This window comes from Octodon degus, unplaced genomic scaffold (assembly GCF_000260255.1).
Source record: "Octodon degus isolate 3935 unplaced genomic scaffold, OctDeg1.0 scaffold00023, whole genome shotgun sequence".
NCBI lineage: Eukaryota > Metazoa > Chordata > Mammalia > Rodentia > Octodontidae > Octodon > Octodon degus.
Genome location: NW_004524599.1, coordinates 9000318 through 9013711, shown reverse-complemented (window position 1 = coordinate 9013711; position 13394 = coordinate 9000318). Strand labels below are relative to the sequence as shown.

The window sequence follows — 13394 nt, the reverse complement described above, 5'->3', positions numbered from 1 at the left end:
TATAAAATACATTCTATTATTTAGTAATACTTTTTCTGAAACTAGTTTATCTTTCAGGTTCATTTTTTGGTTTCCACTCTCAAGAGTGGAAAAGAAAGACTAAGATTTAGAAAGAAGAACAAAAAGTGTAAAATCATGGCCCCCCGAAAGCACCTTAAAAATTCTAAGAGCAATACACTAGAGAGAAGCTTGTGTTTCAGTGAACTAACATTATATTTATGTAATAGTGTGACATGAAAAATTATTTGTTAACACAGTCCCTTGAAATATCTTTGTAGACATAATAATACAGTAGTACAAAAATTCCTATTTCTTAGGTTTAGTGTATAAGTACACCTCAAAATATTAGCAATTGAATGGAACAAAAGCAAATCAACTAACCCTGAGAAGAACATAAGGTGGGTTCAGCTGTGCGCGCCGCTGTCTTTCCGATGCTTCTCTGGGTTTCTTTCCCTGAGAGTGCAGATGGACCGTCGGTGCCTAATTTTGCTTTCTCTGCTTCCCCCGCTGAACACACAGAGCACTCAGGGGAAGGCCAGGTATGACTTTCGTAAAATTTTCGATCACCCAAATGCAAAGGAAGCTTGATTACCTGTTAAGACATAAATGTGTTCTTGACATTTTTAAAAACTATGACAGGACTACCCTATGCCCGCAGGACCTGTCTAGTCCAAACCCAGGTGCAGTGTGAGTGAGACCCTCTTCTGTGCCTTGGGGGCCCCAAACCACCACTGTGCAGCCCCCCTAGGACTGCCCAGTGAGTGAGAACTCCTATCCTGCTCTCAGGACCCCCAGATCCAGCCCTAGCCCAGGCCCAGTGAGCATGTGAGAGAGCTGCCTTTTCCCCTATTCCCCCTTGTCCCTTTCAGATTCAGCTCAGGCCTGGCATACAGGCCTGGGGTGAAACTCTGCAGCTGCAATCCCTGCAGAGAGAGTAGGGAACAGAACCACCTGGCTAGTCCAGCAGCGGAACATCCTGCCAGAGGGGCACAACAGGTTCACTCCCAAAGGATGCAGTAGGAAGGAGCTGAGCACAACAGCCAGACCCAAGCCAGGCACAACTGGATAAATTCAAACTTTGTAGATCTACACCTGAATTTCAGGAGGTGAAAAGGGTATAACTGCACCGAAAAATGACAGCAAAGTTCAGAAGACAGTGCTATACAAAATAACAATGAGAAGAACCAAAATGCAATCTCAAACCCCAGACCCACCCAGAACAATTGAAGAGGACACTAGTACAGAGCAAATAGGGAATCACACAGTTGAAATCAATGAATCAACAGCTTCTGAAATAAAGAAACAACTGCAAAAAGGTATAGAGGAACACAGACTGGAAATAAAAAAGGAATCCCTAAATTAATAGCATGTGCAGTAAAAAATTAAATGCAGAAACATATGGAGGAAACACAATGCTCCCCCAGAACAAGTGCAGAGGACACTACCTCAGATGAAATGTATGAATTAATAGTGTGGATAGTAAATAAGCAACAGCAGAAAAGTGTAGAGGAACTCAGAGCAGAATTAATTTCTGAAATAAAAAAAGAAATCTCAGAACTCATATAATCTAAAGAATCAAATGCAGAAACGTATGGAGGGAACCCAAGCTGAAGAAAACACTGCAGTAAAAGAATTAATAACTGCTTCTAAAGAAGATATTGATTTAAAAAAAAAAAGAGGAGATTAGAAAAATGATGCATTCTTTGAATGAGCAATACAGGAAAGAAATAGATTGCATGAAGCAGAGTCAAAGAGATATAGAGGAACTTAAAAATCTCAATCACAAATCTTGCAAAATCTTTTGATTGAAAGTGAAGACAGAGTTTCAGATTGTGAAGATGCTGGTGCAGCTAGTGAAAAGGTAAGAAAGGATCTTTTAAAAACAACTAGGATGCAGGAAAAGATAATTCATCACCTGCAAGATGATGCAAAGATGAACAATGTGAGACTAATAGGCATCAGTGAGAAAGAAGAAGTCAATATAAATGACATTAAAAAAAATATGGGCAGAAGTAATAGCAGAAAACTTCCCAAATATGAGGAAACACTCTGACATTCAGGTAACCGAAACATACAGAATGCCGAGTAATCTCAACCCAATGAGAACCACACCGAGACATATAATAGTCAAGATCCCAGAAATGCAGCACAAGAATAATATACTGAAAGCCGCTAGAGGGAAAAAAAAAAAAAAAAAAAAACACAGATCACAATCAAAGGGAATTCTATCAGATTACAGCCAACTTCTCTTCACAAACCATGAAGGCAACAAGCGCATGGAGCAGAGTACTTCAAGTCCTGTATGAAAATAAATTCCAGCCCAGACTACTATAACCTGCAAAACTCTTTCAAGTTTGATGGGGAAGTGAAATACTTCCATGACAAAGAACAACTAAAGAATTTCATGATGATAAAGCCAACCCTGCACAGACTCCTGAAAGATGTTCTAGAGAGGAACCAAAATGATCAGAACTCCATGAACAAGAACAGAAGCAGCCAACTAAATATGGTAAACAATTATACACAGGAGAAAAAGAAAAAAAGAAGTAAACAACAGCAGGTAAATAACAACTCAATCACAAGTCAATACACCTCAATTATAACCATCAATGGAAATGAACTCAGTTAAGCAATTAAGAGAAATAGACTGGCACAGTGGATTAGGGAACAAAATCCAGCAATATGTTGTACACAAGAAGCACACTTAATGCATAAAGAAATTAACCGGTTGAAAGTCAAAGGATGGAACAAAATACTACATGCCCCAGCACCTCAGAAAAAAGCAGGGGTAGCAATGCTATTCTCAGACAGTCTCAACTTCAAACCAAGAATGATCAAGGGAAATAAAGAAGGTCACTATATACTGGTTAGGGGAAAAATTCTAGAGGAAGAGGTAACACTCATAAATATGAATGCACCAAACATGGGAGAACACAACTATATAAAACAAATCTTAATGGACATGAAAAATCTAATAGCCAACACCACAATCTTAACAGGAGACTTTACCACGCCCTTATCCCAAAAAGATAGGTCAACCAGACAAAAACTTAGCAAAGAAGTAACAGAATTGAACCAGAGCTCGAAACAAATGTGCTAAGTAGACATATACAGAGTGTTCCACAAAAAACACAGCTGAATACACATTTTTCTCAGCTGCACATGGGTCATTCTCCAAAACAGACCACTTACTGGTCCACAGGTCATGCTTAAGTATATGCAATAAAACAGAAATTATCCCATACATATTATCTGACCGCAGTACAATGAAACTAGAAATAAACAACAAAAGAAACCAGAAAAAATCCCTAAATACATGAAAATTCAACAACACCCTACTCAGCAAACAATGGATCACAGATGAAATTAAACAAGAAATTCAACAATACCTACAATTCAATGAAAATTAAACCACAATTTATTGGAATTTATGGAATACGCTGAAAGCAGTTCTCAGAGGGAAATTCATAGCTGTGAACTCACACAATAGGAAAACAGAACAAGAACAAATAATCACTCTAATGTTGTACCTCCAACACCTAGAAAAGGAAGAGCAAACCAAACCCAGAGCCCAAAGACAGGAAGAAATCATAAAGATTAGAGCAGAAATTAATTCAATTGAGACAAAGAAAACAATTAAAAGAATTAAAAATTCAAAAAGCTGGTTCTTTGAAAGATTAAATAAAATTGATAAACCTCTAGCTAACCTCATCAAAAAGAGGAAAGAAAAAATTCAAATACAAGAGCAATAAAGAATGAAAAAGGGTATAATTACCACAGACCCAGTGGAAATTCAGAAGATTATCAATAGCTACTTTGAGAAGCTTTACGCTCAAAGAATAGAAGACACAAAAGAAAAGGACAGATTCCTAGCAAATTACAAATTACCAAAACTGAATCACTAAGGTATAACCACTATCAATAGCCCAATAACAGCCAATGAAATACAAGATGTAATAAAAAACCTACTGACAAAGAAAAGTCCAGGTCTGGATGGATTCATTGAAGAATTCTACAAGAAATTCACATAAGATATAGTCCCTGTACTCCTCAAACTCTTCAATAAAATTGAAAAGGAAGCAATCCTCCCAAAATCATTCCTGGAGGCAAGTATTATACTGATATCACAACCAGGGAAAGATGCAACTAAGAAAGAGAACTACAGGCCGATCTCCCTCACGAACATAGATGCCAAAATCCAACAAAGACAAGGTAGAAGGCATTACAATTCCTGACTTGAAATTATACTACAAGGCTACTGTGAGAAAATCGGCATGGTGCTGGCAACAAGATAGACCTGAGGATCAATGGAATAGATTAGAAGACACTGTTGTCTCTACAAACACACTCAGCCACCTTATCTTTGACAAAGGGGCCAAACATACTCACTGGAAGAAAGATAGCCTCTTTAACAAATGATGCTGGAAAAACTGGCTCCCTACATGCTGAAAACTAAAACTTGATGCAGGTATATCACCATGTACTAAGCTAAAGTCAACCTGAATGAAAGATCTAAACATTAAAACAGAAACACTAAATCTCCTGGAAGAGAAAGTAGGAGAAACTCTGGAAGACATAGGGGTAGGCAAAGAATTCATGAACAAAAATCAAATCACATGGGAAACACTTGAAAGAATTGACGACTGGGACCTCCTTTTACTGAGAAGGTTTTGCACATCAAAAGAAATTACTAACAAAGTAAAAAGACAACCCACAAATTTGGGAAAAAATTTGAAAAATAAGGACTCAGGCAAAAGTCTGCTTGCTAGAATTTATAAAGAACTGAAAAACACTACGGCCCAACAATTTAAAGACCCGGTCCAGAAATGGGCATCCGAGATGAACACACACTTCTCAGAGGATGAAATGAAAGAAGTGAATAAATATATGAAAAAATGCTCCACATCACTAGCCATCCATGAAATGCAAATTAAAACAACCTTGAGGCATCATCTCACTCCAGAAAGAATGGCTATCATAAAGAAATCAACCAACAACAAATGTTGGAGAGGCTGTGAGGAAAAAGAAAACTTCTCCACTGCTGTTGGGAATGTAGACAAGTGCAACCATTATGAAAATCAGTGTGGAAACTCTTTAGAAAATTAGGACTGCAAATCCCATTGAAACCAGCTATTCTCCTTCTGGGAATTTTCCCAGAGGATATGAAAACATCGTATCATAGTGATATGTGTGTACTTGTGTTTATAGCAGCACAATTTGTGATAGCCTAAGCTTGGGAACAAGCAAGTTGCCCATCACCTAAGGAATGGATGAAAAAGATGTGGTACTTTTATATAATGAAGTACTATTCAGCTATAAAGAATGATAAACTCAAAGCCTTTATATTTAAGTGGATTCAACTTGAAGAGATATACTCATAAGTAAAATAAACCAGATACACATGTGTAAATATCATATAGTCTCCCTAGTATAAGAACTCAAAAGAAGAAATACAAATAGAAATGTATATTACAATTAAAAAGAAAGTAAGAACTTGAGGACTAGACAATGAAGACAGAGCAAGGAGAAGAGATAGGAAACATGACAGAAGCAAGCCATACAGTTATATGTATAAGATGGGTAAGGCAATGATCCTGAGAATCTTCAGAAGATTTTTGAATCTGGCAGTTAATTGGAAGGGTTCTCACTCTGACTAACTATATATACTGACACCTGTGAACTAAGCAACAGCACTGAAGATGGCAATCTGTAATAGTAGTTTCATGCTTGTAGTGCCTGTCATTCTGGTCCTCTGAATATGTGCTGCTTGTCATGACATGCCAGTTGCTGCTGTGCTGTCTCTCGGATAGATGATTGTTTAAAAAAGAAGGGCATGATGAATGAAGGCAGGAGACAAGAAAAGGAATGTTGTGGGACTGTCCTGCTACAATGCTGTATATGATTAGATTTCTGGACTTCTGTGTAAACATACGTAATTCTTTATTACTATTTTTTAAATATATTTTAATTGTTTTCATCATATTCTGTAGGGACTTAAATTTCAACATATCAATACTTGATGAAAAATACCTGCTCCATCTTATGCCTACGATGTTTGATATTCAGACAGATAGTGAGGTTAAGCTTAACAGCCTAGGTTTTATGGTAATAACAATAAGCTTCTCTTCTGGAGGGTTAACAACCTAAGTTTGCAGAACAAAAATTAGAGAAAAAGGAAGGCCGCAAGTAAAGTAACATTTTGGACCTAGTCTTCCAAGGTCAATTAAGACTCAGGACATATGAGAACTTGTACTATAACATCATGTAACTCGGTTGCGTCCCAAGTTTTCTCATCAAGGAGATTATGGGGCCAAAGAGGATAGTGATCGATGATGTAGAGTGTGTCTAAGGAGAGTCACATGAAGAGAAAACATTCTCTCAGGCTTCACAGAGAGCGAATTGGCCAATCAATGGCTGTGACTCATCCACATGGCTGACACTGACAAAGCATCTACAATCTGAGGTACAGGATCTCAGGATAAATCCTGATGGGATTTGACTGACCTTATCAAATCCAAAAGCTACAACTCTTGTAACATAGGTCCTGCTTTACCTTGGTCTTAACCATCCAGCAGAAAAGTATAAAAACGAAGTATAAGAAGCAAAGCCATGCTGTTATGTTGAGCTGTAGGGGACTCAGGTCAATAACTTCTGCCTTTGCCAGTGAAGTGGGAGACCCAATACTATTATGGACTACTGGACTATTTTGGAATATTTTGCTGAATTCACACACCTATAATATTTAAATGACAGAACTAAACAAAAAAGGGGATACAGATGAATGACCATTTTGTATAGGTATGTTCAAAATGTTTAAGATAGATATATAGCTACATTCTCTTAATTCAATGAATAGAGGAATTTGTTTTAATAGTGTTTATAAATAGGATATCATGTCTGCATCTTGTACAACAAATAGCCACTTGGAAGACAGTATGCAGTGTGTTAATTATTAAAACTGTCCTACCAATTTGATTTGAAACAGTCCCTTTGCTATTTGTTTCTCAATAAAATTATGGAAAAAAATAATCAATTCAGTAGTTCACAATAAAAAAGGCTATGACATACATTGTTAACTTTGCTCCAGAACAATGTGACAATTTGTTAAATCTAAATGTAAATAATAATTTCAGGGTTCTGCCAAATAGCTCAGTGGATTAAAGTAACTGCTTAGGCCAAACACATTGGCTGGGTTCAATACCCTGCATGACATGCTCGAAGCTGCATTTTGTGGCTCCTCCTGTAATCCCAGCTCTTTGGAAGACCGAACACAGTCAGATCACTACAAGTCTGATCTACATAGTAAGACCCTGTAGACCCTATAGTCTCTTACTAAAATTTACAAATAATAGTAATAATAATAATAATAATAATAGTAATTTCAGTATTTCAAACCTTATTGGCTTGGGTTGGTTATGTTAGGATAAATAAAATTTTGTATACTAATAAATTTATATATTTATTTCATCTTTACTATGTTTCTATATCGGGAGTTTTGTTTTCATTTTTATTTTTTGACATTTCTCTTTTGAAAGGAAAACAAACTGCTCAAAAGGGAAGAACGACTCAGATGAGGGGAAGAGGAAAAGAAAAAAAAGAAGGGAAAGATACATACAGCTACAAGATAGCTGAGATAATTTCACTACTAATTTCTATTGGTTCATTGAAAGGAGCAGTCAATGTGTTTTTAATTTATATTAATTTAGGACAGGGTCTACAGGGTGTACAGGTTCTCACCACATAGATGGGACTTCTAATGATTCTCCTGTTTTTAGTCTCTGAAGTGCTGGGATTACAGATGTTCACCACCATGCCCAGTCTCAATTGCCATCTCAGCGTGCCCTGGGGAGTGGGCCTGGAACCGCACCCCAGGGATCAAACCCCGGCTGCTGCACCAAAGCAGGTGTTTTAGTCTGCTGAGCTAACTGGCCAGCCCAAAGCTTAATTTTTTGACCAGTTTTACATGGTTGTTTCTGGTAATCTGAAAGACTACTTTGAAGACAACAATATGCAACATAACAACAATTGTTGAATTAAAAAAGAAAACACTATTGGGCTTACATTTATACTGGGATGAAATTAGTAAATATTCATTTGGTGTTTATAATCTTCAAGAAGTAGTATTTTTAAGTTGAAAGATACAAGTCAAGAGTGCAGTAAAGTAGGTGGTGAGAAGATGGGCCTCCACCATGCCATTTTTCCACTTTCCTTTATATTTGAAACTTTAAGAGCTGGCAAGATAATTCATCAGACTAAGTACCTATGTAGGTAAGTGCAGGACCGGGATTTGATCCCTTGTACTGCATGTTGCACCAGCCTGGCCCCAGGCCACACTGAGCTGGCAATTGAGTCCAGGTGTGGTGGCATACACCTATAATCCCAGTGCTGGGGAGGCTGAGAACAGGAAGACCAGTATGAGTACGATTTGCATAGTTAAACTCTGTACCAAATACATTAAAAAATAAAAAAACTAATAATAAATAGGTCGGGGAAGAGAATCAAGGACACAAAAAATGAAATACTCTGAAAAGTGAGGCAGTGAAAGAACAGGATTCCTGGGGAAGTATGCCGTGTGGTCTTCCTTGTTTAATTCTCCCTCTTAGGTCCTTACACATGCTCTCCGGGAGCTGCACGCAAGTTGTGTTAGAGCCTCCTCCTCATGCGGAAGGTGGCCGGCCCGAGTTCGGTCCCTGCCGACACAGGAGGCATATGGACCCTGCCACCACCTCTTTGCCCATGGACGCTTCCTCTGACCGACTGACCAGTGCCCAGAATTTTCTTCCTTTTATGTTTTCTAAGCCTGACTTGCAAAAGCCCCTTTTCCTACTCCATCGTCCTCTTACCCCATTCTTCTTGTCCTAAGTCGAAGTTGCTCCTTTGGGAGCAACTCACATCTCCTCGACTGCAAATTTTTGCATTTAACAAAACTCACACTGGGAACATTGACCTATTTCAGAATTTCACATAAATAGAAAGTGAAGTTTTCAGGTAAAAGTTCTTCTTTTAGACCTCATAAAAGAACACATCTATATTCCTAGTTGTTCTGTCTTTTAATCAGGAAATTATGTACCTTCTAACTTTACTTTTAGTTCATGGTGCAGAAGATCAAACCCAGGACCTAACTTTTACTTGATAAACACTGCACCACCGAGCTACACACCCAGCCCCTAAGATGATCATGTCTTGCATAATGCTATTTTACATTCATTAATAAGACTTCCTCCTTCCCTCATGAAATATACAGAAGGAGAAAAGTCCTAATATTGTTTCTCAGTGATGTTAATGGACAATTATACCCATCTGGAATGATGAAACACTGCCAAGACCTACAGACAAATCATAACGTATTTTCCACAAAGACTATTTTTAAATAAGTCAGAAAAAAAGAGGAAAATATTAGTCTTCAAATTCAAGTAGATTTTGTCTTATAAATCCTAATCATTATTTATTTATTTATTTATTTATTTTTCTTGATTTAATTTCAAATATAAATAGGCTTTATGATCAGTACTAGTACTACATGCATTATCTTTTATGAAACAAAGTACTTATTTTGCCATAATTTACAAAATACTCAATTTTGGGCTGGTAAGATGGCTCAGTGGTCTAAAGCACCTATTTAGAACAAGCTTAACAAAGCACAGGGACCGCGGTTCGATCCCCCAGCACCACATGCCAGCCAGCCCTGCCCCCTGGTGGGCTGAGCTGGCCACACACACACACACACACACACACACACACACACATAAATAAAATAAAAAAAAAAGTATAAAAAAAAACAAAATACTCAATTTTAAGTAATAATTAGTGAAAGCATAGCTAAAAGTTGTGCTTCTCTTTCATATTCAATACAATAAAATTTATTTCCTCTAATAACCTTTATTTTTATTTAATATCGATAGACAGATAGATACTGTGTCAGTCAGAGATTTACTAGAGGAACAGATATAACACAAGGTGTACAAATTTATAAGAAATTATAAGATTGGCTTATGACGGTCTGCTACAGAATCAGATGAGAAGTGTGCAGAAGGCATGACAGATAATTGGGAATATGGACAGATAGAAAATAAAATCTGTAGGTAAGAACAACCTATAGTACTTTATGATATAGGCAAACTGAGAGAAAATAAACCAGAGGGGACATATTTGGATTTATAGGACAAAAATGAGCCCTAAATGTGTTGGGATGCTTTATACTGAACATACATTGCCATTTTTTTTTTCTGGATCCCGGTGGTGTTTGCCAAAAGAATTTAGGGAACATCATTTCTGTTGATTAGAAAGCAAACAGAGTGCCAAATATATAAAAATAAATGGGATAAGCTCAAGTTAGTTTTGTTTTAAAGATCTGAAGTAGGCTGAAAATGAGAGTGCTTTGATGTGGCAGAACCAACGGGGACAGTTTTGTGACCTTGCTCAAGTCCTGAGGAAGCTGGGCTCATTAGTGATTTTTGTATGAACTTGTGTCAATGCCCAACACTCAACAGAAGCTTGGTAAGCTGTTTTGGGAAGGAAACCTACTACAGTACTACCAATGCCATGCTGAGATGAATCTGCAGGTTATGGACTGCAGCAACAGATTGTGAGCTCAGAACTGGAGGCTGGAGGTGGCCATGTGGGCCCATCTACAGCCCAGAAAATTATACTACCTTTATCTTTCCCATTAACTCTATAACTTTTTTCCTTATTTGTATATATCAATTTATTCTACATTATCAGAAACCAGTCCTAAGATGCAATTACTTTTGCCACTTTGTGAAACATATTAAAATTTTCTGTCCCATGAGAGGAAGTTAAGGACAAAAAAGCAGCTTTAGGAAAGATTTAAAATCTTTTCTATGTATGAAACCGTATTACAAACCTGAAAATAGAGATTGCACAGCCAATGGTCCAAGTCCAAGCAAATCAAATCTTCAATTTTCCTGAAACTGTTGAGTTTCTGTTCATAATGTCCTCGGAGCAGGGGAGACTTGAATTTTCCCTCCACAATGCCGAAAGTGCCATCACACAAAGGAAACACTGCCCAGCCCACAGCCTGATGGATGCCACCAGATGTCCCAGGAACGAGAAACAGTTCAAAGAGGAGCGCTAGGCCAGGTTTTACATCTTTCCTTTGAGGGAGTTCCTAGAGAGATGTTAAGACAAGGGAGTATTGGGATGTTTGTGTTTTTAGAAACACATCATAGTAGGCTGATAGACAGTTCAGAATTGGGTAAAAAGTTGTTCTGTTCTCCTGTTGTTGGCCTTAAAAATGCACCATTGCAAGAATTTACATAAATAACCTTTGCAGCCCCACATAGTTAGGCAATCACACCATCATGAAAGTGTAACTCAGACAAGAAAAATTAGCCCTGACAGTTCCAGATTCTGCATGCTGTGAGCTTTGGAAATCAAGACTCACATGCTAACATGGCGCTTTGCATTTTCAGTCCTTTTGCCTGAGCTGGTACATCTAGTGTTGCTATAGATGTTTGAGTGTGTCCCCGAAGAGCTCATGGGCTGGAAACTCAAAACTCTAATTCATGTATTAATGGTGTTTGAGGACAGGCTTCTGAAAGTAATTAGAATTGGATTCGATTATTGGAGTAGGTTCCCAAGAAGACAGAGTGGATTTACAGAAGCAGGAGGAAGGCCGCAGCTAGCACACATGCTCTGCGTCGCTGTGCGCTGCTCTCCACGGTGCTATCACTTAGCAAGAAGACCCGCACCGGACGCCACTGCCATGTTCTTCAGCTTCTCACCATCCAGAACCAAAAGCTCCATTAACTTCTATTGTTTTTATATTATGATGTCTCACCTATTATGGTATAACAGAAAACAAAGACAATTGTACAACTATTTCTGCCTTCCACTGCAGTCACTGCTTAATTTGCTTGCTATTGATGCTTGCGCCGCACATCTACAGCCCAAGTGCTTTGCATACAATGCATGCCTTGTGAAAAGTAGTTGAACTAACCATCACACTCCAGAAAAACTAATCCTTCTTCTAATGGGCCCCTGAACAAGAACAGCAAAAAATAGAGTTCTGTTTAATTTTGTGAGGACTCTGTTCCTGTAGACACTGTAATGCACGTCACTGCCTGAGCAATTTGTCAGTGCTAAATAAATAGCACTGAGTATAAAGATGAGTGGCTCTTGCATTGACAAAGCCACTGTTCCAGGGCCCAGATGTAGAGATGGAACCTGTTGCTTAATCTTTTAAAAATCTAGAAAACATAAACCATGAATAATCTTTTGGTTTTTTTTAAATTGCAGAGTTCACTTCAGTTTTTAAATTTTGTGTAAATAATTTTAAATGGACAAAGATAGATACTTTCTAAGCCTATATTGCAGTATATTTATCTAAAAGTGCATGAATATATTTTGTGCGGTTTACGTAAGTATTTCAAGACTTAGTGTAAGAATAAAATGAAACAGAGGCATCTGTTGAAAACTCCAGTAACCCTGTGGCAGCTGCTATTAAACCATTAACAGGATCAGGTTTCATTTAAACCAGATTTACCATTTTCTACAACAGCCCATGGGAAAGCTAAAAACATTAGGCACAAATTACTGACAAAAGAGATCCTTAATCAAGCCGTACTTTTCATTTGGCTAGTTGGCTGTGAGTAGCATTTGTGACAAGAGAATCAAAACTAAATGAGGAGGAGAAAGAGAAATGGAGTCAGAAGCCTGTTCGAACCATCACTGAGAAATAAAACGGCTCAAAGCAAATAGCAATAATTTCATCTCTGCATTTAAATTGAAAACTAGTTCTCTGGTATACTAAACTTGACTTATTCAGCCAACATCTTCAAAGTAGAAGTAAGATTTGGGCCAGTAGTGAAAGTTCTATGATTAATTTCACTGTGATGTTGGGAAGGTCAATTTTAATTTTGTATTTAAATCTGCATTTTGTATGTAAGTGTTATTTTTCTATTTAAGTTGTGTTTGAGTTCAAAGAAATAAGGATTATAAATATTTCTCTCGGGTTCAGTGAGATAGCTCAGCAGACTAAGATCTGCTTAGGCAAGCACAGGGACTGGGGTTCGATTCCCAGGACCATGAGACAGCCCCACCCCCAGGCACACTGAGCTGGTCTGGTGTGGTGACACACACCCATAATCCAGGCACTGGGAAGGCTGAAAACAGGAGGACCGCTATGAATCTGAGCTGCATAGTGACAGCCTATCCCAAGTACATAAAAAAAAATAAGTGTTTCCCTCATAGAATATTCACAATTGTCAACTTACACAATAAATATAAAAAGGTACACTGTGCATTAGTTATTTATCTATTTAGAACTTTATCTCAACTACTAAGATGACTTAATATTATAATTTAATAGAAATGAAAAGAACACATTAATGATGAAAATATGCCTGGAAAAATACAAAAAGGAAAGAAGGAAG

General features: G+C 37.7%; 1 protein-coding gene across 1 annotated transcript in view; it reads right to left on the bottom strand.

The window, feature by feature from the left end:
- Window positions 1–13394, bottom strand: part of LOC101580438 — a 409418-nt gene that overhangs the window by 250536 nt on the left and 145488 nt on the right. The window contains exons 11-12 of the mRNA XM_023712057.1: window positions 10865–11128; window positions 382–592 (exon numbers count right to left, since the gene is read on the bottom strand). Coding sequence (XP_023567825.1) covers window positions 382–592; window positions 10865–11128 — 475 coding nt within the window. The remainder of the gene's footprint in view (window positions 1–381; window positions 593–10864; window positions 11129–13394) is intronic.